The sequence below is a fragment of the Pleuronectes platessa genome, chromosome 9 (assembly GCF_947347685.1).
Source record: "Pleuronectes platessa chromosome 9, fPlePla1.1, whole genome shotgun sequence".
Taxonomy (NCBI): Eukaryota; Metazoa; Chordata; class Actinopteri; order Pleuronectiformes; family Pleuronectidae; genus Pleuronectes; species Pleuronectes platessa.
In genome coordinates this window covers 16,765,295-16,789,107 of record NC_070634.1, presented here as the reverse complement: position 1 = coordinate 16,789,107, position 23,813 = coordinate 16,765,295, and the positions used below count along the sequence as shown (strand labels likewise).

Genomic DNA, 23,813 nt, shown 5'->3' with positions numbered 1-23,813 from the left:
TGTGCAGTTCACCTGTGTTTTCTCAAGAGGAGGTGCATGTGTGAATGCATATGTGCGAGTGAGACGCTCCACAGCTTCTGCAGACTTGTAAAATGTCCATTTAAATCCAGGTGAGGTTGTTGTGAGACCACAGCAGGGGAGTGGGTGTGTTAATGATGATTCTAACAAAAAGAAAAAGAAAACAGACGTAGAAGATCCTGACGGAGATGCCGAGAGACTTTGTGGTGATAAGAGCCGACACCGGTGTCTCTGTGATCTCTGCAGCGGAGTTAATACTTCGCTTCCTGCCTCTGTCTGCTGCACCCGGCTGCCGCCCCCCCCCCCCCCCCCCCCCCTCACCTGAATAAACAAAGGATTAGTTGCTGTTGTAAACGTGTCTGTGCAGAGAAGCTCCCGCTGTGTTGTTTATGTGTGAAAGGTAAACTCAGGGGTAAACTCCTTAGGCCATTCTACGAATTGTACCCGCAGGTCAAGAGGGAAGAAGAAAGGGCTGCTGGGTACACACTGTCCTTTCTTAGGCGAGTGACAGGTCAGAGGTGTAGCCTGTCTACGGGGGCCTCGGCTGTGAAATGTGATATCACTCCGAGGGTGACCCAGATAGCTCTGGAGCTGCTCCAGTAATGGATGTCAAGTGGACAGGAAGTTTTCAAACCCATTAGAGTCGTCAGCCCTTTAAGTCCGTTTTTTATAATTAGTTCTGCTCGATTTTATTTGTTCAAAAGCTTCAACCTCTACTCAAACTAATTCATTGTTTACAGAGTCGTGCTCGGACATGTTGAAGTTCAGTCCATCGAAAAGCTGCTTGTCGAATCACAATATTAATATTTGCATTTCTGCATCTCTGCAAAATTAGAATGTTAAGTTTTAAAAGGTCTACAAGGACACTGCTGCATTATTTAGTGAAAATTGTGATAATTGTTTGATAATAATCTAAGTTTCTGCAGTAATTATCTTGACGCTGTAAAGTTCTCCTCAGTTTCTGAGTCTCACCAACAACAGTCACAGTGATTCTTGATAAAATCAGGAGGTCAAGTTTGGGATTGTGAAAATACTTACCAGACAAATTTCCATGATACTTTGTGGAGCCGTGGGACAAAGAACAAGAAATAACCCATTAAATGTAAGACCTGGACAAAGGCGAGGATCCCCAATCTTTCTTTAATTTATTTTAGCATTGCAAAATCAATTTCCTAGATAAATTAATCCTTTTTCTTTTTTTTCTTATTTCACATAAACATTTGGTTCAGATCCAAACTAGAAAGTCACTCAGAGCTCAAACCTCTCCCAACAGTCCCATTAAACTGAATCAAGCTGCACCCAATTGCACACACTCATAGATCAGTTCCCTACATGTGCCTGAATTATTTTTCATCAAGATCAGTGATTGGCTCTCTGCGGTGACTGTCGGGACTCGTGGAGGTGTGGTCGCTGAATGGTTGAGATAAATATTGTAGAACCAATCAGGGACATTTATTTACGATTGTCATATCTGCACCTCCTCTGCCCTCGTACAGCATCAGCTCCACTCTGACTAGCCCTCTCTTTAATGCACTCTCTTTTCTCTCTTCTTGGGTTTTCTCAACTCCACATCCAGGCTGCCTGTGTTCAGAAGATAAATAAAGAGCTGTGACAAAAGTGCAGATTTGAAAACAGTCTACATTGCAAAAACTGGGCTCCACAGATTTATGCAAGAAAAACACACAAAAGGAAGATGGACATGTGTTTGTTTAAACATTTTTATTGCTATGTAAAATTAAAAATCTCATTCCTCCAATGAAAAAAAGGGTCTACTCTTAAATAACACAAACGTTATCAGGCAAAAAATAAAAAAAATATTTGGCATTGTGAAGTGATGTTCTGCATGTGTGGAAAAGTCAATTTGAGTAGATCCAGCAAAACCGATGTTATAAAATGTGCACTGTACAGTTTGGTACAGTCCAAAACTACCACATTGAAAAGTTGAGTCAGCGATCGTCTGATGGCGTCGTCACACTGAACCAAGTAAACTGCTAAACATACAACGTTTCTCCCTATCTACATTTAACACTGTATTTAACTGAGGTCCTACAGTAGTATCATGATGCATTAACCTTAAATAAATAAAACTGAACACGTGAAGCAGATGTGCTTATTATTGGCACATCCAATGAGTTTCCCTGGTACTTGTACCGACGGTGCGATGGTGAAAAAAGGCTGCAGCTGCTCGTCCCAGGAGAATAAATCAACCCCAGTACAACCAGTGCGTTTCAGCCGATGACCCCAGTTGTTCCACGTGCTGCACGATCTCTAACTGAGGCAACACATCTCTATTAACCTTAACACATCCATAATCGAGACAAGAAATCTATAGGTGAAGTGTCTTCTTCGATACAAAGACACGATGAGTCATGACAAACACACGACTTCAAGTATGTTCCGAACACAGCTCCTCTGTTTCACCTCTACGCCCACGTGAGGGACTAAAATCTAGGCATGCAAACACGACTAAGATGTGCACCCACTTTCTCTTTCTGTGACAAACTAGAAAGGTGCATTCACTGGGTCAGGAGCTGGACGCTCCCTGGGGCTTCAGTTTGGCTCCTGATGCTGAGGCAAAGAGGCGTGGCTTGTCTACGTCCACATTCTGAGCATTTTGTTGCTTAATAACAAATCTGCACCTACGATCGCACGTGTAAAACATGAGGCATAATCATTCAAAAGTGAAACAGTTTGAAATATCCGGGCAACCCCTCTCTATTGTTACTCTGAAAAAACAAAAACATGGACATAAAGTGACTGTTATAACATTTCTAAACAGAAATTCGCTGATATAGGTTATGAAATAAATTAAATTCTTACCACAGAAATAAGAGAAATGATTTTAGCCAGCAAAAATACGCTTTTTGTTATCGTTTTTCTTTTTTAAATCCACTTCCCAAACAAGGGGTAGCTTGTGTTGAATCATTCCATTTTTGCATTCTGCATCAGCATTCACTGCATTCATGGAATACCTTAGAAAATAAATAAGTAGATAAATAAATAATCCTTGCATTGTTTAGTATCTGTTATTCTCGACTTTTACAGTACCATGACTTGTAACTGTACAGTGATTAAGGTATATTACAGCTGTTACAATGAGGGCTAAAGGGAGGGTCAGAGGGTGACGGTGTCCTGCTGGTCTGAGCAGGGCCAAACTAAACTAAACTGAACAAGGCCCCTTAAGAAAACCTCAGTCATTCAGCCTGTCCTTGGTGATCTCCCACGAGGGGGCTGGGCTGAAGGGTGAGGCTCCCATCCGGTGTCCAGAGCTGCCCAGAGATCCAGCTCCATACCAGGATTGCTGAGATCGGAGTTTGGCTGGGTGAGAGTCAGGGGAAGGGGGGAGGGGGGAGGGGGGGGGGGGGGTTGAAGTCAAAAAGGCGAGGTGTCAGTAGCCAGGGTTGCCACGGTGACCTCAGAAGTGGCCCATCCTGGCGGCGAAGAGGCTGCGGGAGCGCGGCATGGCCGAGGAGATGCGGCCAAAGCTGGACGAAGGCCACTTCACGATGAACTGGGAGGTCACTGGCAGCACGTACCTGGACAGGCAGACAGACAGGCAGACAGGCGAGAGCGAGGGACGCAGGGATTAGGGGGAGGATGAACATAATGAGAGGATTAGATATGCAAAGGTCCGAATTTAGAGGTCAGGGCGCATTAGTGCTCGGGACTGAGACCAAATATTCCTCATATATTGACTCTGCCATTTATGGACTTCTCCATTTGCACATTTCAACTTCAATAAAGACCTGATGATTTCAGGATATTACGACCTAACCTTCCCTCTGCCAATGAGAAAAAGAGGGAAAAGAAGAAAAATGTAAAGATGAGGCTTAAACTGTGAGAGCCACATGATCTGCGGGGTTTTGGGATTGGGCTGCGACTAACGAAGCCGGTTATCTGATGGAAAAGACCAGAGGGAAATCTTCACCTTGTCTGAACAACAGTTAAAAACCCAAATATACTGAGTTTAGAATCATGTTTGACAAAAAAGCATCAAACCTTTATATTTAAAATGCTAGAAAGAGCAGATATTTGCATAGATGATTATTCAAATGCAATGTACCAATTCATCAAATGCAATATGCATAGACATCCACCTACAGTGTTTAAATAGGGTGTCTGCAGTCTTCATGTATCGGCTCTAATCGTGGGCCTCGTTCTGACTAAACCAGTTTCACTCTTTCATTCTTTGAATTCTCTATTAAATTTTTGGTAGCAGGAACAGTAAAATCCTCACCCATCATTCCGCGGCAAAGACGTCAGAACCTTTCTAAGACTTTTCTATGACACCTTCCACCGAGACAGAGCAGTGAGGCAGCTCCTGCTAACAGCGTTCCAGTACCTGAGAATGAGACCAGCGTCAGGTTGAGATAAGAGTCAGGACGGGTCGAGCCCTGATCCCATCTTCCATGGATACTGGAAATGAGTCAGTTATGGTTTGTCAGAGCAATGTCAGATGAGATGATCAAATCCTGGGGGGGGGGGTGAACTCGAGGTTATGCAAACGTTTTGGGAAGACTGTTCAGAAGATGATGAGACGGGGGGGGGAGTTTTCATTCTTCCACACCGGCCAGTTGGAAGAATAACTCCCATTCATTTGGGCTTTTGCAGCACACGTGTCATATTGTGATATTGTACATAGTGTGACCTTAAAGGCATATCTGCAGAGAGGATCTTTGACTAATAAAAACTACATTTAATACTCGTTTAGTTAAACAAGTACAGTGGTCAAAAGAAATACTCCCTGTGGAAGTCCTTAAGATCTGACAATCTAATCAAAAGAGAGTCACTGGGGCAGAGGATTACTGGGTGAAGAACTAATATCGTCTTTAAAGCTGCTGCTTTTACTCTGACAGATCTCTCTCTTTTTTTTGTGCAATAGCTCTCGGACAAATTAGCCGAGCAGCTTCTTCTTTCTAAATTCGACCGGAAGGGGGTGGGGGGGGGTGGGGGAGGGGGGTGTCGCTGAGGGCGTCCACTTCAACACAGTCCCAGACCCGAGAGAGTGACTGGAGATTCAAATTAAATTCATTTAGTCCGACGAGAGTGTCCTTGAAACGGCTTCAAGTGGGCCACAGGTACCCCTCCAGCACGTCTTCTTCATCTGAGACCGGACCTGTGGGAACGAGGGCTCAGTCCAGCACTTCTTCTAAAACTCCTCCATTCAAACCCCAGAGAGAGGTGGACAGGATCTGCTTTTGCTTTCAGCTTTCCAGATCTGCTTCTGTCAGGAGGCTCAAAGTGCAGTTTTAAAAAGAGACATTTAGGGAGTTTGTGCCATTATGTTCTGTCACACTTCATTTCTAATGTTCCTCGTCTGCCCGCTCGGCACCGCTTACTCCATCGCCCTCCGTTGTGAGAGTCACTGTATCTGTGAGGATCCTGTCCCCGGATCTGTGGTCTCTCTGCTTTCTCTCCTCCATTCCCAAAAGGTTTTCACTGAACACCTCGAGCCCAAGCATGGAAATAATAGTCCCAAAAAAAAAACACAAGAAAAATCAAATATTGAACATTCATTGGGGGTGCGGTGTGTGTTCTTCTGAGCTCCTCTGCTATTCACTTTGTGAATATTCTGCTCATGGAATGTGGTGGAAGTGGCAAGGGGTGGGGGGGGTGGGGGCTTCTCATGTCCATGCGGCCCCTGTCTCTGCAGGCTATATTTAATTGGACCCTCATTCTGCATCTTCCAGGTTCGTCCTCCTTTTGATCATAAAGAAGTGTCTTGGCAAAAAGGTGCATGCTTGGAAGCCACGGGGGGGGGGGGGCTTGTTCATGCACTCTGTGCTTTGCTCAAATCCATCAGTTGACAGGAAGACAGACGTGATACACCACTGCTCCCGATCTGAACATGCAGCGCTACGATCGACACACTGACAGGCCTCGCACGCCACCGCTAAGTCCTCCTCCGAGATGCAACTGCCACAGCGAATTAAGACGAGGCCAGACAGGATGAAACACCATGACTAAGGATGGAGAGGAGACTGCCGCGATGGCTGACGCAATCACAAGCCAAGAGGTACAAGGAGGCTTGGAGGTTATCTGCAGCCCACATTCAGCTCAACACCCCAATTAACCCTAATTACCATCACACTTTTCAACCAGATGAAAGTTAATAAAATCTGAAACTTTTGTCATCGTGGGGAAATTGTATTTGGGCAGTGACAGTAATTCGAGGCTTAACAAGGAAGTCATTAGCGGAGCGATTTGGCTTCTTCCTCTCATCTGCCCACACAGACTGAAGGACCTCGCCGGGCCCCACGAGGCTGTTGACACACCTGATCAGGCCACTCCACACAGGAAGGATGCTCGAACAAGAGCGGGCAGGTGTGGTCAACAATGGTAGACCCCAAAGACCTTCGCTAACAGACCCACTTTGATGTGTGCTACGGGCTGCCAAGAGCTGTGTGAGTGAGTGTGATTGTGTGTGTGTGGTATGTGCGTTCATGCAGAAGAGACAAGAGACATTTACCTGAATATATGATCTATGATTTCAATGTGAGATATAGTTTAGTCAGACCATAGTGGTGGGGAAAAAAACTGGCTTCCATCCAAGCATTTTTTGGTGCATTATCTTGTACTGAATTGCAGAAGTTTAATGGAAATGGGGAAATTTGATTAAAAAAAATCCTAAATCTGCTTGTTATTTTCTGCAAAAATATTAATAGCCTATAAGAAAATGTTCATCGATAGTTTCCCAGCCCTAACCCTGGTGTCAGGCATGGAGGTCGGTCAATTCCTGACCTATTTCTCTAACTTTCATTTAACTCGGTCAAGATGTGTTAAGACGTCACAGAGGTTCCAGTGCTGTTAGTACAATATCCCCTAGACGAGGGAAGACTTTCTCTTTGAGGAATAAAGAATTTGTATTCCATCTTTTACTTTGAAAGAGTCAGGAATCTCTTCACAACCACTTTGGACAACTGAAAAACAAAAGTGGACTTTAATTTGACATGCCAGTTGGATGTGAACACAGCTCCGGGAAAAATAGTTTGAGGTTGGTTTAAGTTTGAGTCACTGAGGAGAGACGAACGATCGTTGTGTAACAGTCACATGACGTGCATGCACGCACACACTTGGCTCTCTTACATTAAGCTTACGCATCAATGAGACAATAATCCTAATTGCTTCTCAGCTATCTGGAGTGGCGGCGGGTTGCGACTGCTCCGTGCATGCCTGATGGAGCGGTGTGATCGGCTCTGTGTTGTGAAACTGCAAACGACACGATGCAAGCCGAGCCACTTTCTCTCTTCTCGGGACAAGAAGAGAGCCGTGTTTGGGTTGATCGTGGCACTGATGACGCCGTGCAGGTGAGACGCAAAAGTTCCGACCCAGGACATTCGTCGTGAAAATGCAGCCGGGTTGAGATTCTCTTGATAAAAGCAGTGGGTGACAGGTGCAGATTAGCGTGTGGCAGCGGTGGTGATGTACAGCAAGCTGGCCGAATGGTTGCAGTGCCAACAAACAGTGATCCAAACAGTCTCAATATGCTTTCGTCTCCTGTCTCCTTCCTTTCAGATGCACCTTTTATAGATTTGGGGCGACAAATAATCGCTATAATTTGAAATATATATGTTCTCAAGCCAAATAGCACTTATTGGAATGTTAGTGGGGGAAAGGAGAGGAGATCATGCTAGACTGTTTGTAAGCAACCATCGCTGGGCAGGTGGGACCAGGCCTTTGTTACAGCTGTGAGGTGGAGGAGCAGCAGCTGAAAGCGGTGGATAAGGGAAGGTGCTGGAAGATGGGGAGGGGGGGGGGGGGGGGGGGGTTTAGCACAACTAAACCAAGCTGAGACCTGCGTTGAGGGGCGAAGAGACGGAGGAAGAGGAGGAAGAAGAAGCGGCAGCGACAGCAGCAGGGGTGGAGCCATGGGTAGAGGCTGGTCCAGCAGCAAATGCCAAGCTTTTTTACACAGACATATATAGACACAGAAGAAATAAGGAGAGACAGACCAACGCATGCTTTAATGGACTCTCAAGGAAACCTACTGCAGATATAGTGAATATCATTTTGTGCATGCTCGACTTATTAAACCCAGCTACTCTCCTAGCTTTGATTTTTTTACGCTTGGATCTACCCTCAGAACAAAGTGGCTGAAGAAAACATAATGCAGAGTAAAATCAGATCAGTCACAACACGAATACACAAACCCCCACAGGTTTTTTTTATACTGTAGGTGCAAAGTGATAGCCTGTTAAAATATGCGTGAGAGTTATGAATCATGTAAAGCGAGGCCCCAGGAAAAAAGGAGCTCTCTCTCTAGCGCGTGCGTAAGGTCATTTGCTGCACAGGCTCATCTGGGCTCTAATTGAATTAAGCAGGCCTCGCGGGGCCCCGGGCTAACCTGAACACTAATCTGTGGGCCATTATTTCCTGTTAACAGTACACTCCCTCTCTCCCTCTCCTCATCCTCCTCCCTCTCTCTCTGCCTACCCAAAGCATATATGTGCTTTAAAAGTTCACTCACTCCGAACCTGCCACAGGGAAGAACCTTAAAAATAGAAAGAGGCTGATTTAGTTTGTGAGTTTTATCGAGGTTGTGGGATGAGGGCGTTTACGTGGAGGAGAGTGACCTTTAATGACGATAGCTGTTGAAAAATTAAATCGAAGTTTTCGTGTCTGTATGTGAAAGTACGTAAATTTAGTCAGGTTTTTTTCAGTGCTTTCTGAAGGGATTTTCAACAGAGTTGAATACAACTGAGGTTAATTCTGCTTGAAGAGATGCTTTTATCAGGTTCTATCTAACATCAGAGGTGGATGTAAAAATACTAGAGATGTTCCAATACCGATGCCAACATCAGAATTGTGTCTAATACGGCAGAAAATAATAGTTTTTTTTAAATGCACTGGTACTGGATTGTTACCCAATACTGGTATCGGTATCAGGAAGTTAAAGATATATTATTGGAGCATCTCTCAATGCTCATCAAGCATGTTTCCTTTTGATCTTGATTTAGGACCAGTGTGTCCCAGTTGCCTTTATATTCTGCCCCTGTTCTGTGTTTTCTGCTTCATGTTCTTAGTGTTTTGATACTATTTTTACCACATACATGGTGCACTTCTTTAATCTGTAATTCACTGTCAAAAAAATGATTTACTTGGAGGTCAAAAGACTTCTTCAGATCAAAATCTTCTCCTGCCACCCTACTGTATGATGGGCTATCTATTGCAGCAGGAATGCTACAATAATCTTTTGCAAATAAAGAAGTCAGTGGGAGGACCTCAGAGGGTTGGTTGCCCTTCTCACCTGGTGTCATCCCATTCGGGGCTGAGTCCGGTCAAAGAGCCGCGGGACTCGGAAACAAACTTGAAGACGACCAGGAGGCAGTCTCGGCACAGCTGGACCAGCCGGCGGCAGCACTGCAGCTCCTGGGGTGACACCACCTCACTGCTCTTACTGAAGATGGTCTCCCACGATGAACTGGAGAGCAGAAAGAACACACATGCGCACACACAGGAGTCAAATTAAGTCCTCAGTTGTGCATTTTGTACGCCCCACAAAGTTGCGTACTGACTAATGTGTGTGGCCTCTCACTGTAGATGTGAAACACTGTACACCGGGATGCACACGCTCCCCCACACAGACATACAGGAAGGAAGGATGAAACAAATCCACGTACAGTTAACCCCCTTTACAGCCCCGGACATACCCCCGACTGTGAGTGAGCTTCAACAACTGAGACACGCAACCCTGGGGGGTACGTTTGATGTCTACCCCCTTTCACTTCTGCGAAGGCAGGGGGTGCTTCCTCTGAAAGGGTTCAGAACTGTGTGTGTTTCCATTCTCCTCCCCTTAAGTCGTTTTCAAAGCCTGTTGAGTTCATCGCCCACAATAGCTGCTTGGCTGTTTGATTGTTGTTAAGTCCCTTAGATAAAATATCAAACAAGAGCCAGAGAGGAGCAGGGTGGAGGGGCAGCTGCAGTCAGATTTGGAGTGTGCTTTTCGAGGTGCTCGGCTTTGCCGTCGCTGCACGACATCGTGGCCCCCTGTTGGGTTCCCCCATGCTGGGGCCGTGGCCTGCTGTAAGGGAGGGGCGGAACCATAGGTTAGTGAGCTGGCTAGATCATCCAGGGCAGGCTGTGATCAGACAAAAGCTGCATGGGGTGCATCGAGCCGGGTTAGCTGAGGCTAGGCTAAGCTAATCCTCCTGGGCCTTTACCCTTCAACCGTGTCTGTTCTTTCCCTTTTTTTTCCTCCCATTAATGTCTCATTTTCAATTCCTCTCCTCTCCACTTTCTCTCTGCCACAGTGTCCTTATCCCTTTCTCCTTCCGGTTATGATCCCCTCCATCTCTATCACTGACTCACTCCCGTCCTCGCCCTCCCTCAATTACGCCTGCCAAGAAAGAAGGGAGGAGGAAAATGGAGAGCTGTGGGCAGCGACTTCGGTTACACACTCTGAGCCCTCTGTGTCGGGGGAAACACGGCCTGTGAGCAACAGAACTGTAAAGAATCTGGAGAGGAGGAGACGTGAGAAGGTCAGACCTTTATCACAGACGATAAAGCCGCCAGCACAGCAGCTGTCTGCATGTCAGGCCGGTATATATGGGTGGAGTTTTTTTTTAGGCGTGCTTAAGTCTTTGAGGGAATAAATGTGTGGAAACCATCTTAATGCATCTAACGCCATGTGTGTGTGTGTGTGTGTGTGTGTCTGGCTTTGAGAGAAACAAAATATACTTCTTATGGTTAAGAAATCCCATATGAAGCTCTGATGGGAGACAATCCAGTCGTGTGTGTGTGTGTGTGTGTCTGTCTGTCTTGGGCTTTCTCTAGGGACATGATCAAGTGGGCTGTCACTGCAGTTACTCATCTTTTAGGAAGCCACCAAAGAAAGCATGAAAAAAAAAAAGAACTAAAGTAACCACATGAAAACTTTAAAGCATCGGAATATCCAACCAAAGTAAAAGAAGTCAGAGGTCTCCTTTCAGCTTCTCCCTGCCTCACAACCCCTCTCGTCTCTTTTGCTCTCACCTATGAAAAAGCCCTGATTAACAGCCCCGATTTGTGACCTTAATTTGCACCCTGTCTCTGCAGAGCATCGTGTCTCTTTCACCCCCGAGAGCTTTCAGGAGAGAGCAGCGGGGTCTGGTCCCTCTGTCACTCACTCTCTGTCATTCAGCTGCCGTTGCTTCCTTAGTCAAACTAAATAAAACTGAATTAAACCGGAGAACATCCCCGCTGTCATTGACACTGACAGATAGAGGAACACTGGGCTTAGGGACATGGGGAGATTGTACGGAGTGTGTGTGTCTACTTGGTGTTATGGAGATTGAGGAGTGGCATTATTGAATGGATGCAGTGGTAGTTACCCTCCAGTCAGTGTCATCACTTGTTTTGATTCTGAAGTATTGGTTTTCAGCAACTGAAGCTCGTTCAGGGAGGTTCATAGTAATACTGAGGACAATTTGTTTCTTTTTTATAATTGTAAAATCTGGCTTAAATTTCAAGTCTTACATTTGACTCTCTTTACTTTGTTTAGGGTCTTTTTGCTGATTGTATGATTTTGCAAATTTTCTGAATTTGATGGTCCTATGTTATATATAGAACCATTAAAAGGTGTTTTCACATCTCCCTTGTTTCCCGCGGACATTACATTTTTTCTGTTTAGTTTGAATCCCCCCCCAAAAAACAGGAGTGAAAGGTGTTGGGGACCATGGTCTGAACCAGGTGATGCTGCTGGTGATACCATAATGATATTACAATGGCAATGAAATAATGGAATGTACTGGTTCATTCATGTTCTCCATTCAAACACAAAGACTACTAACCGCTGACATGACAACACAGCAACGTCAGATGCATCTGTCTACAAGCCAACCCATGAAGAGTAGGTAAACTTATCCCATGTGGGTAATGACAACAGGACACAGGTATGTCCTACTTACATCTTATCTTCAAAGATCAAATGTAAATATTCTGACGAAGACCAAGTTTGAAAAAAGACAGCAGAGCTGGTAACGTCCTGTAAAACAATTAATTGTAACTGGAGGTAATAACTCGCTCAACACATTCACTCCCAGCTCACATACTGTGTGCAGGCATGTGGAGATGACAGTGGGCAGGTTAGCTACACACACTGTCCTACCCGGTGTTGGAGAAGCAGTTCCACAGGCCCTGCCCGTGACTCCAGAGCAGCCGGTTGAAGACTCGGTTAAAGAGCCGATAGAGGTGGAGGCTCTCCACATCTGGCTCTCTCCAGATCCGCTGCAGTGCCGAGCGTACATTGGTGCGCACGATGTCCAACACCTGAGTGACAGGAAAAGAAGAGGTGTGAGTCAAGCATGTGATAATGAGGGAAATTAGTGCTGCTGGAGGAGACAGCTTTTTTTTTTTATTGGAATGCATTTGCTGGCAACTGTAAAAAAATTCCCTGATCTTTTTTATCTTACCTTAAAATTAGCAATCAGAAGATAATGGATTCACTCAATAACTGAGGGCAAGCTTGCATGTACGAATAAATACAGGCAGCACACAAAGCACATTAACACATACTGAAAACTACTTTAATCAGACTCTACACACATATATATTTAGATTTTGAGCAGGTTGATCTGTGCGTCCGTGTTAACGTGTGCATACAGCCAGAGTGTGTTGAGAGAGAGAGAGAGAGAGAGAGAGAGAGAGAGAGAGACTTGGTAGAGGCAGGACAGGACAAGTACTGGGGCAGGCAGGAGAGAGCATGGGAGAGGACTAATTGCTGCACTAACGTCAGTCTCGCAGAGAGAAGGTGTCAGAAGTTCCTGGGCACTCTGAGAACACCTGCGCCATCCTTCCATCTTCCTTCTTTCCGTCCCTCCCCACTTCACTGCCTTCTCTTCCACCCTTTTCCCTTCTCTTTTCACCCCGCTCAGAGTGCAGCGCTGTGGCTCTTTTGACTTTGATTCCTCGCTCCTCATTACTGACGTGCCCGTCTAACTCTGTGTGAGCGTGCATGTGTGTTTTGCGATGCGAAGAGGCAAGATTTCCCTACAGCAATATGAGGCAAGCGAGACACGCTTACACACTGCAACTGATAGATGAGCAAACACACACACACACACACAAACACACACACACACACACTCACAGATATGTTTTGGTATGGTAATCAGATGGCAGAGCGGTGGGCGCTACATTCCTGACCTCTGCCTGCTGCTCATTAGGCTGCTCCACTCCAAATAAAACATCAGCTCGCACCGCCACAGCCCACAACACAGCGACGCACTGTTGTGCAGATATCAGTGGCTGAGACATGGCATCATTACTGACACACCTACTGGATGCCATTTCACGTCTTGTCCCCTCTTCTGTTTTGTTTACATCCTCTTTGGTCTCTCTACATCTCACTGTCTGCCAGGGTAATGATCTTCGTACATGTCTTCTTCCCCCTCTATTAATTGATTTTGGGGGATTACAGTTGTACTTGTAAAAGTTGTTCAAAGACTTTGAAAGGAATAAACAAGAGTGGTGACATAGCTGCTTTTAAATTGTCCACTTTACACAGGGTGATGGTTTCGATCATGTAGCAGCATTAATGACCAGGGAAGGTTATTTAAACAAATGTCAAATGATAATTGTAGCCCATTTTTTAGATTTTAAGATTAAAAAATATTCATAAATGAAGATGCATGATGATAGTGATCGAGAACTCCACTGTTATTAATTACAATTAAGTTCATTAAGAATCTATCGATGACGAATTAGCCTCTGGGGGCAACAGCCAATATTTTTGGTCGTCTGCTTTAGAGAGTGAATATCCAGGCCAAGAGTCCCATCTCCGACTGATTGTTCACTGTCACAGTCCAACAAGTCCACATGATCCACACAGTTCAATAGGTCCAAACGACATTTTGGCTGCTCTCTGCATTCATACGCAATTAATAGCCCAATAGGCAAAGTTTCATGGTCAATGTGTTGTGACCTGCGGGAAACCTAAGCCTTCTTTAAACGTGATTGATGTAATTGGTCATACTAAAAACAAGAAGGCTTCTGGACCCAAAGATTCAGCTTATTCTGTTGTAGAATCTGTTTATAGATATTAAGTAAGTATTATTAATGAGACCAGTCACCTGAATCTCTCTCATGATTTAGCACACGTAAATACCTCTTACATTTTGCTGTGTATCCCTCAATTTCCTCTAGACCTGTAATTGGTTCAAATGTTGCTTATAAAATTCCAGGAAATTGTGTTTCCATGTGCAGTGCAATTTTACACAGATAGCAGCCAGAGTCCTGAATATCCGGACAGTTTAAATGTGAGCCTCTGTAGTACGAGGCCACATCTCCACCAGTGCTTCCCCCTACAGCAATCTCAAGAGCCAATAAACTGCAACAACTCTTCTGTCTCAGAGGTCCTCTCCTTTATTTCTGTTCTATGTTGAACTGTCTCTTGTTGTGTTTCAGCGTTTAGGGTTTTCTTCACTTTGAAAAGTGGCTTTTAGTCAAAATATATTTAGTCAAATATCAAACAGGCTTGAAATAACGTGGGACGCCCTGAAAGTAATTCAAACTTTACAAAATCTGGTAGCTACTAAGGCTGTGGAGCCGATCAATTGTCCAGTTCTCTAATGGGACAAGTTCATTGACCCAGATATCTTCAGGTCTGACACCAGCATAGAAACTCACCTTCCGTTGTTTGGTCGAGTCCAGCTTCACCAGCCAATAGGAGGCCACCTTTGGTTTATGGTATTTCCAGTTGTCAAGGATCTAAGTGAGGAATGGTCAGGGTGAAAAACAGTTGTATAAACATGCAGAAAGAAAACTTGCCTTATTACAGACAGCCATTCATTAATAAGTTGAATAACAATGTGAAAAAATATAGAAACTCCTTTAGAGAAAGTTTTGTTGGTGATAATAACAACAGAAAACTAGTCTTGTGTCACTTCATTGAATCTTTTGTTAAAAACCCAAGGTTACTACACCACTCTTACATTGATCTACAGTTCAGTCACTGCATAGAACAATGTGACATGTTTTTAATTAAATCACTCAATGTGCCGGATCTTTGTCTCTCATACATACTGTGGAAATGTCCCATGTTCATACATGGCACGACTTCTCTTTAGAAGAAAAGGTTTGGTATTGTGTGATATTTGGCATCTGGCTTGTGAGTGTTTACTGCAGCGCAACTACACAGCTTGTTATTCTGTCTTCAGTGTGCAGGGAGAGTAGTTTGAACTTTTGGCATCAAACCAATTTCCTGCCAGTTTTACAAAACTAGTGTAGATGTACATCTCACACGGACTCAGACTCAAAACTCCTGCTTTGAAATGAGGGTCTGCATGATCCAGGCAGATCATTTGAAACATCAATTCTTAGTTTTTCATGAATGGTTTAAATAATACACTTTTTGGGGTATTTTCCATGTCAATCAGCTCTTAGTTGGTGCTTTTTATGGGAAAATGACTCAAGTTCATTTTCCAACTTAGAAAACTGGCTGAAAAATTGCATGTTGTCCAAAGGAAGCTTTTCTTTGATATTGCAACACAACTGATTTACGATATTTTTGCTCCTCAGAGGAACCCTATGTTCTATCGGTGTGGGATAAGTCCTGGGGGCATGTGTTTTTATGTTCAAAAGCTGTGCTGAATATCCCCCATGCACCTGCTCCTAGTGCCAGCACCACTGTGTACGTACAGCCACTGTTACATTTGTTCTGTTGACTTAGTCTACATCTCCCCACTGGTGTAAACCTCACATGTAGCATTCTAGATCCCCTGCAAACAGTGCTCCCAGTGGGAATCTCCAGTATAAACTTTATGTGTATTCACTAACACAAACACACACAAATAAAAAAAATCCCCAAGGATTAACAGATACAGAGCTACGGTTTCCATAAAGTTACTTATTGTGGATTAAGCCTCGAAGATGCATTATTATTTTTATCAGTTGATTAATACCATTATTATTATTCTGGTCAAAAAGGCTGAACTTGCAAAACCTATGCGACCAATCTGTGACTTTGTAATAAATAATCAAATTCCAGCTCTATTTGCTCTACTAACAGTATTTAAAAGTCTAACATGAAAGATTTTTCACATCTCCTAAAGTGTGGGTCCAATATTTACCATATTTCCTAGGCCATCAGTGGACACAGGTTATCAAAAGCTTGTTGAGTGAATGATACCTTATGTATTTTTAGATATTGACCAATAAGATTCACAAGACATGGGGTTCATTAATAATTACATAACTCCATAGCTTATTTAAACCATATTTTTTAAACCATTCACACACATTTAATGTCTCGTATATACTTTATTTATTCTCACTTTGAAATTAAACATGATTTCATCAGAAGCCCGGAAGGGGAAATTTTCCATCAGCACATCAACACACGATGGATTTCTGCATAAATATGAACATTTGTCCATCTGTGTTCAAATTGAAGGATATTTATGTGAAACCACAAAATGATGCACCAATTGTACTAATTTGTAAATCTTGTTTTGTATTTGTAGATCAAGAAAAACAAATTTGAGAACGTTTGGTGTCTATTATCTCTCATAGAGCCCCACTCATTGTGACGTGCATCTTTAATTTGCTGTGCCTGCGCTGCTTCCTCCTGTTGAGGAAGCTTGAACCAGGAGCTGCTGCTTGCGGCTGTATTTTCTATATTTTACTTGTTCAGCTTCTTCTCTAAATAAGATCCTCATGAACCTTGTCTGGTAGGCAGCGAGCTCATTTGTCACATTTGTTTCGTACGTACAAAAATTACACTCAATTAAAACACCAAAAAAACACACTCGATACATTTCACCTTTCGTGGTTCCAAATACCACAAAAAAAAATACGGGTTTGAGTGAAAGATAAAGGAGGCCATTTCTCCGATGCAAACACATCATTAGCCCAATTAGACCTCAAAATTTAAATCATAAAATAAAAAAATAAAGTGAACGCTCCTTGTCTCCCGAGGCGAAGACTGAACGATACAGGTGCAGCCGTTTGTCTGCATTTTCCAAGCGCTCTCATTAGGGTTTGTTAACAGCACAGGTGTGGTGGTAATTGTCCCCCCCCCCCCCCCCGATACACACATATGTCACACGTACACACACACATTCTCTTTTCGTTGTTCTTGGGAGAAAATTGTATGGGCATGTGTTAATTACATGGTTGACTTGCCCTAAGTTAACCTTACTTAACTATTCGTCTATTAAGATGTATTTTTTCTTCATTAGATAATTATTAGGAATGTTATGCTTGTCTTGAATAGTTGGGAGGATGGTGCCTTCACTGAGCCTCAATACAGAGTCACAGTCAGTAGTGTAGTGCAGGCTATATGCAGGTTAAACATGCAGTGAGGTTATTTATATAGTTATATTTCAAAACTGTCCCATAACAAAAATAATTAAATTTTATAATGGTAGCACACTGACCTAAACTGTCTGTTGCTAATCAACTCTTCACTATGAGAGTTTACAAAAGAAACTACTGGCCCATAGACAACTAGGCTGACTCAAAATCATGTAGTTGCCGTCACACTGACGCCTGTGGGCCAGTATTGATACAAGCACATCAGACACACAACTTTTATCCTTTGCTGGATGGGCTTACAAACAAATAAGAGTGTACCCACTTCTCTAGGCACCACTAGTCACCAGTCATTCTGTTGTCTACACTTTTGGATTGTTGACCTTGGCCCGAATGTGATATAAAAATACTCTGGTACACTAAATACATACATATACTCCTGTATACTTCACATGTTGCTGACTAAAATCAGATTTTGTGAATTGAAGATGTTGGTGGTATCAGCTGACCTAGTGAAGACACACTGTGTGGCTGCTGTCCCTTCAGCACTGTGAGAGCAGTGGTGCTGAACAGACAGCTGGTGGTGAGGACAGCAGTGGAAGCAGCAGAGGTCAGAGTCGGTGGAGACGGGACACTCTAATACTTTCATCTAACTTCTGCTTCTGGTGTGAATTCAAGGGGCCTCAGCCTCTTTGTGGAGTGTATTTAAAAAAAAAGCATTTTCCTAATATGATTTTTTTATTTATTCGAGTCATTTGTAAACTGCATGAAAAAAACTGCTGTTTCTGCAGTAGAGCATAATTGTGTCACAGCTATGGCTCATCACTAGAACTAAAATGGAGATCATTGGATTCGTGTGCAGACTTCTACCAACAGTACATTCATAATTATCCTCATTTAATTCTATAATATCTGGTATACTGTTAAGCCTTATGAGACATTTTCTATAAACAGAAATACTTTTAAATAAATATAAAGTCAACCAATAGTTTAAGCAATAACACAAACATACAAATGTGCACACAGCAAACGATAGGGCACGTTGATCCGACCAAAAATAGAGGAGACTGATTAAAACTAAGGAGCAGTGGGGAATGAGTCGGGGCAGCAAACTGAGCGACAGGTTGTCACTGGGGTCATTTGAAAGACAATGGGAGCCAGGCCAATGAGGACGGGCTATTGTGGAGGGAGGAGAGGAGGTCACTTTTAGTTAGACTGCAGAGTGTCTGCACCTGGCCACAGAGGGGGCTCTGGGAATAGAGCAGGATTTCTGCTACACCTGGACTCCATGTTCATTCCCACTTTCTTAACGTGTTTATTTCTGTTTTTTTTTCTTACAATACTTGGTGACTATTTGTTTCTGCCTCAGATTCTGAATCATTTCAATACACATTAAAAACACCCACTGGATAAACCATGCACCCACCTCATCCAGCACAGCCTCGGCCTCTTCCTCGGTTTTGCCAGGAAACCTGATCCTCATGGCGGTGAGCGCGGCCAGGGTCTGACGCACCAGCTCCGCCTCTTGCTCTTTACTCCTCAGGTTTATTAGCGGATCGCTCTAAACACACAAACAAGTCGAGCACAAAGCTCAAGAAACCATTCTGCGTACAGATACACACCATGATACATTTATTTATAAGCACCTTTCAAGACTCCCAAGGACACTTTAGGAATACAAGAAACATTCATTATTAAACTGAATGATTCGTTCAGCACTTTAGTGTCATCTCACGTCTATACCAGGTTCAAATATAACCTGCTGCTAACACACATGGAAAAGGAATTCATTTGATTTGATTTAACTATTGATACATTGAATACATTTTACCATTTGAATGGCTGCAATTGCTGTTATTTTATTTAATAATTACTTTTTCATGTCAGCGCACATTTTATTAATCTCAATCGAATACTGTATTATATATATTAGTCATTATTATTTCTTATTGCCAGACATTTAATCTTCTGTTTGTTATGCCCTGAGAGCTCCGTAATGTATGATGCTGTTTCAGTATCATTTGTTATAGTAAGAGATCCTTATTTATGTACCCCGTTAGCTCAGTGCAGCATCCACAACATACAACATGCTGCATAAATCCTGTTCAAGCATGTAGTTATTCCCACATGTGTGATTCCCATGGGGAACTCAAGAATGCGAGAAACCAGAGAATAAAATAGAGAAATATATACATGCATGTCAGGAGAGAAGCGAACACCCAGTGCACGCTATGGCCTTTTTCCAGTGTGAAGTTTTCCACTTGTTTATTTTAATCAGTGTTAAAAAAAAGTATCCTGTCTCATTTGATTTTGTCCAAGTTTATTCAAAGGTTGCCAGAGCACTTGTAATGAAGGACAGGGAATGGAGGAGGCAGGCGGAAAGCCACAGATGGCGACACAATAGAGGATTATTGTCATGGGCTGCAGAGGGTCCTTACAGTATCATGGAGATACGGAAGAGATTCTTTGTGGGCCAGCAGACAGTAAATGTCAGAGGAGGAGGGGAGCATCTAAAGGGGTAAAAGCTGTGGTGACAGAACTGGTTAAGTTGCAAGTCAGTGTTTGTTGAAACAGAATTGGAAAGTAATTCTTAAATATTATTCTTTTAGTAGTAAAGCAGCAGAGGATTTCCTCATTGAGGAAAATGACAGCTTGACAGTCTGGGAATGAATTTCGTGACTGACAGCCCGTCTCACTCATTGTGAACAGTAAAGAGGTGAACATGACCCCTTGTGTGTGTGTGTGTGTGTGTGTGTGTGTGTGTGTGTTTGTGTGTGGGGGGGGGGGGTATTGATCTTACTATGTTGGAGTGGATGGTTCCCAGGCTGTTGCTGTGAGGCACACGGTGGGTGGAGCCACTGCGGCTCAGGGATTGAGAGCGCAGCGTGGCGGAGGTCGGCCTGACAAGGGGCGTGGCCACGGGGACCGTGGGCGATGGCTTGGTAGACAGCCCTCGCACTTCACTGGGTGACGAGAGGGAGGCGATGGAGCGCGGACAGGAGATGGAGCGCCTGATTGGACCAGAGAGTGTCGGCGAAGCGGAGGGGGCGGGGCTGGTTTTCAGCGGCTTGACGGGAGGTTTCCAGTGCATGCGACCTGTAAGAAAACAGAGAGACGGAGGGGTGGGGGTTGAGGGGGAGGAACACTGACTCACTGTGACACTTTGATTTTTTTTTTTTACTCCTGATCCTGTCCCCCTCCCCGCCTCCCCCCAGTCAATGTCAAGCTCTCCTCTCTGCTTTCCATCCGTTGCTGGGTGGCTTTGGAGATGAAGTGTGGCATTAAAAACTTCTGTAGCCGCACTCCAGCACACTGGCCCAGTAGCTCAGTGTTTGTGTGTTTGTGTGTGTGTGTGTATGTGTGTGTGCGTGTGTGTGTGTGTGTGTGTGTGGGGGGGGGGTGTGTGTGTATGTGTGGGTGTTATTAACGACCGCAGCATATGTAGGCAAAACCAGAAACTAAAAAGTGATCCTGTCTGGTTTCAGAATGGATTAAAGAGCAGCTCTCTCTCTGTCTGTCTCTGTAACACACACACACACACACACATATATATATATAGAAATAGAAATACTTTTGATGTACACACATACACACACACACACACAAGTCAAACATAGGCAGACAGAAACTGAAGCTGAAAACTCACACTGACACTCTCCACACCTTTGAAACTCCTCCAGCTTGTCTACCAGCCAGTGTATTAGCATGTGTTTTTTATTTGTGCGGTATGTCTGTCTGACATTAACTGTGCACACAAGTGATTATACAATGTGTGTGTGTGTGTGTGCGTGTTGCTGCTGAACCTTTCGAGATTTGGCCATTGCCAAATGAGAGCATTATGGGGCTTAGTCCTAGCAGCCCTTTGGTGGCTTGGTATGAATTATGGCTTGGCAGAGTATTGCTGTGTGTCTCTGCGCACGCACACACGCACACACACACGCACACACACACACATACATTGACATACACACACACAAACACACACACTCATTGATACCTAGTCCAAAAGTTGGGCTCTTTCATAGATTATTTTCTTATTTTGTGACAAAGAGAATTAGCTAATTCAAGACTTTTTTCTTTTCTTCCCAAGGTCAGAACATAAGATGACTGTGTGCGATGTCCTCTGTTTCACATCAGAGATCAGAGAGTGTGTTGATGTGTGCGACTTATGAGAGTTTGTGGTAATATTTGAAAGCACATTGCTCTCCCTATAAAATGTTAAACTCAAGGTGTTCTCAAGATAAACAACAAACAGGATCTTTTCTTCCAATCAAGTTCATTCTAGTTCCTTCAATTTACTGAAGCTGTTCACTTATTCAAGATGCTTTTTGCTCTACTCAAGTGCTTTTCAGACATTCTGTGAGTGTTTGGGTCTACAGATGTTGAAGATGGGAAGATTCTTGGCAACAAAGAGCCACCTCCCCTGAGTCACAGGCTATGATCACTCTGCTTGCACTTTAATTAAAATCCAAGGATCTGGTTCCATTTTCACACATCAATCAGCCGGGCTGCTGAACATCTGTAATGTAGCCTCTGCTGGCTCGTACCATGAAACCCTGCCCTGCTTCTGCAGCGTGTGTGCTGGGGGGCGCGTGCACCGCAGCCACTGATCAAAGCAAACCCCTCAGCATTGTGTGTGCGAATGTGCACATTTACACTATATAAATGTGTTCAGCACAACTATGAATATATATTTCACATGGTGTGAGTGTGAAAAGCTCCAGGCTGGATGTGGATGTCCTGTGCTTGCACCATCACTGGATCAATTCGAAGTTCCTTATTGCATCATTACATACATTTACGTCTCTCTCCTGTCTCTGCTTTATTCTCCATCTTAGTCAATAAATGCTGCTAATGCAGAAACCTGTTTGAAGTCGGTTTTAAGCAACTGCTGTGATCAGATGAAAAGCTTTGGCTAAAAAAGAAAGAAATAAACAGATAGGGCAGGAGGAAGAGAGAGCGAGACAAATGAGGAGAGAACAAGCGAGCCCAAAAAAAACAAAAACAAACAAGAAAGAGAGATCGCAGGAAACCAGGTCCCTGTCAAACTCATCAAACTCTGGCTTCCAAATAAAGACATTCACATTTATGCATCCTGTCGCTTTACCTGAACGCTCAGCCAAGTTCTTCTCCTTGCTTTCCCCAAGGTCGTAGGAAACTTTCTTCTCCTTCTTCTCTCCACCTCTTCCTCCTCCTCCTGCTTTCCTCCTCTCCTCCTCCTCTTCATCCGAGGAGGAGCAGGAGTTTTCATCGCTGCTGCCGCCGCTGGTGAAGTCAGCCAGGTAGTCGGGTCGTTGACGTCTCGGTGTCTGGCTGCATTCTGGCATAGCGGTCAAGGGCTGGTGAGGAGAAACATCGCAAATGCATATATACTGTATAAATAAAGAATTGATGCACATAGATCCAAATGTACACTCTTTTGTGTAAATAAATGCAGGTTTAAACATACAAATTAATAATCTTTCTGCTCCATCACCCAAACACCCTTCCTATGCTTATCCTCATGGGACCCTCCTCTAACGCTCTCTTTTGTACCATAAACCATTAAATACGACATAATTTTGAGAAAATGACCTCCTTACAATCAACACACACACTCACACACTCATTTGAGCATGAAGATGTTGAAACGTTGTCAACCTCCCTCAGCCTCGCCTCACCTTCAGCTTCCTACCATCTGTCACTGGGAGACCTGGCGGTGACACGGCCAAGCCCACAGCCCCACATGTATGTGTTTGTTTGCAGGCTCATTATGCACAGAGACACTGTTACACAAGCGCTCCTTCATAAACCCCGGCTGTCACTATAAATAGGAACACGAGCTCCTTCGTACCTTGAACAAATTTGACCTGATTGGATATGTAAAGGTTAAATTCAAAGTAAAGCATATGTTTATTTTGTCTTTAATACCAAATGTTTTACATATCTGACAGTTTGTATAAATGAAAGAATAACTGTGTACAAGGAGCTGGAACATGTGATGACTTCAGTCTTTAATCCAGTTTCTGCTGGTTTCATCAAGTTGCGTTTAAGACTTTTTAAGACCATAATTAATGAAGATTAAGATCCATGTCCAGTACAACAGATATGAAAGAAAGATATCATCCGTTTCCACAGCCAAGCTTTGAGTACTGTGATACCCTGACCAGGGAGTTTATAGACTCAGTCCCACGTTGGTTTTTGTGTAGTTTTATTAAAGTGGGCTCACATTTACTTTGAGAAAGAAGACATGGAGACATTACAAACTAGGCATACTGCCAACACGTTGTTATTATAAAAGGAAAAAATATTTTAAGTGCAATGGAAATAGAATTAAATAAACACTAACATATTTAAAAGCTTTTTAGTGAAGCATTTTTTTTTTTTTAAGTTTAATTTAAGTTAATCATAAAAACATAGTTTTGGTTTGACGAGTATTAAGTCGAGGGTCTATTTCACATCCTGGATGGGAACAAGCTGAGAGCATTAATAAAACATTTATACATCTGTTATTCAATGGTTAGCTTGGGCAGCGCTGTCAGGCCACCCAAATTAATGGACAGGAAGTGATCAGAGGGCTTACACAG

General features: G+C 43.5%; 1 protein-coding gene across 1 annotated transcript in view; it reads right to left on the bottom strand.

Annotated features, from left to right (window-relative positions):
* Positions 1 to 3,433: 3,433 nt before the first annotated feature.
* ttll7 (tubulin tyrosine ligase-like family, member 7) overlaps positions 3,434 to 23,813 on the bottom strand; it is a 68,909-nt gene continuing 48,529 nt past the window's right edge. Inside the window, exons 15-21 of the mRNA XM_053430814.1 lie at positions 22,355 to 22,586; positions 20,048 to 20,343; positions 18,674 to 18,808; positions 14,623 to 14,703; positions 12,104 to 12,264; positions 9,266 to 9,439; positions 3,434 to 3,554 (exon numbers count right to left, since the gene is read on the bottom strand). Coding sequence (XP_053286789.1) covers positions 3,434 to 3,554; positions 9,266 to 9,439; positions 12,104 to 12,264; positions 14,623 to 14,703; positions 18,674 to 18,808; positions 20,048 to 20,343; positions 22,355 to 22,586 — 1,200 coding nt within the window. The remainder of the gene's footprint in view (positions 3,555 to 9,265; positions 9,440 to 12,103; positions 12,265 to 14,622; positions 14,704 to 18,673; positions 18,809 to 20,047; positions 20,344 to 22,354; positions 22,587 to 23,813) is intronic.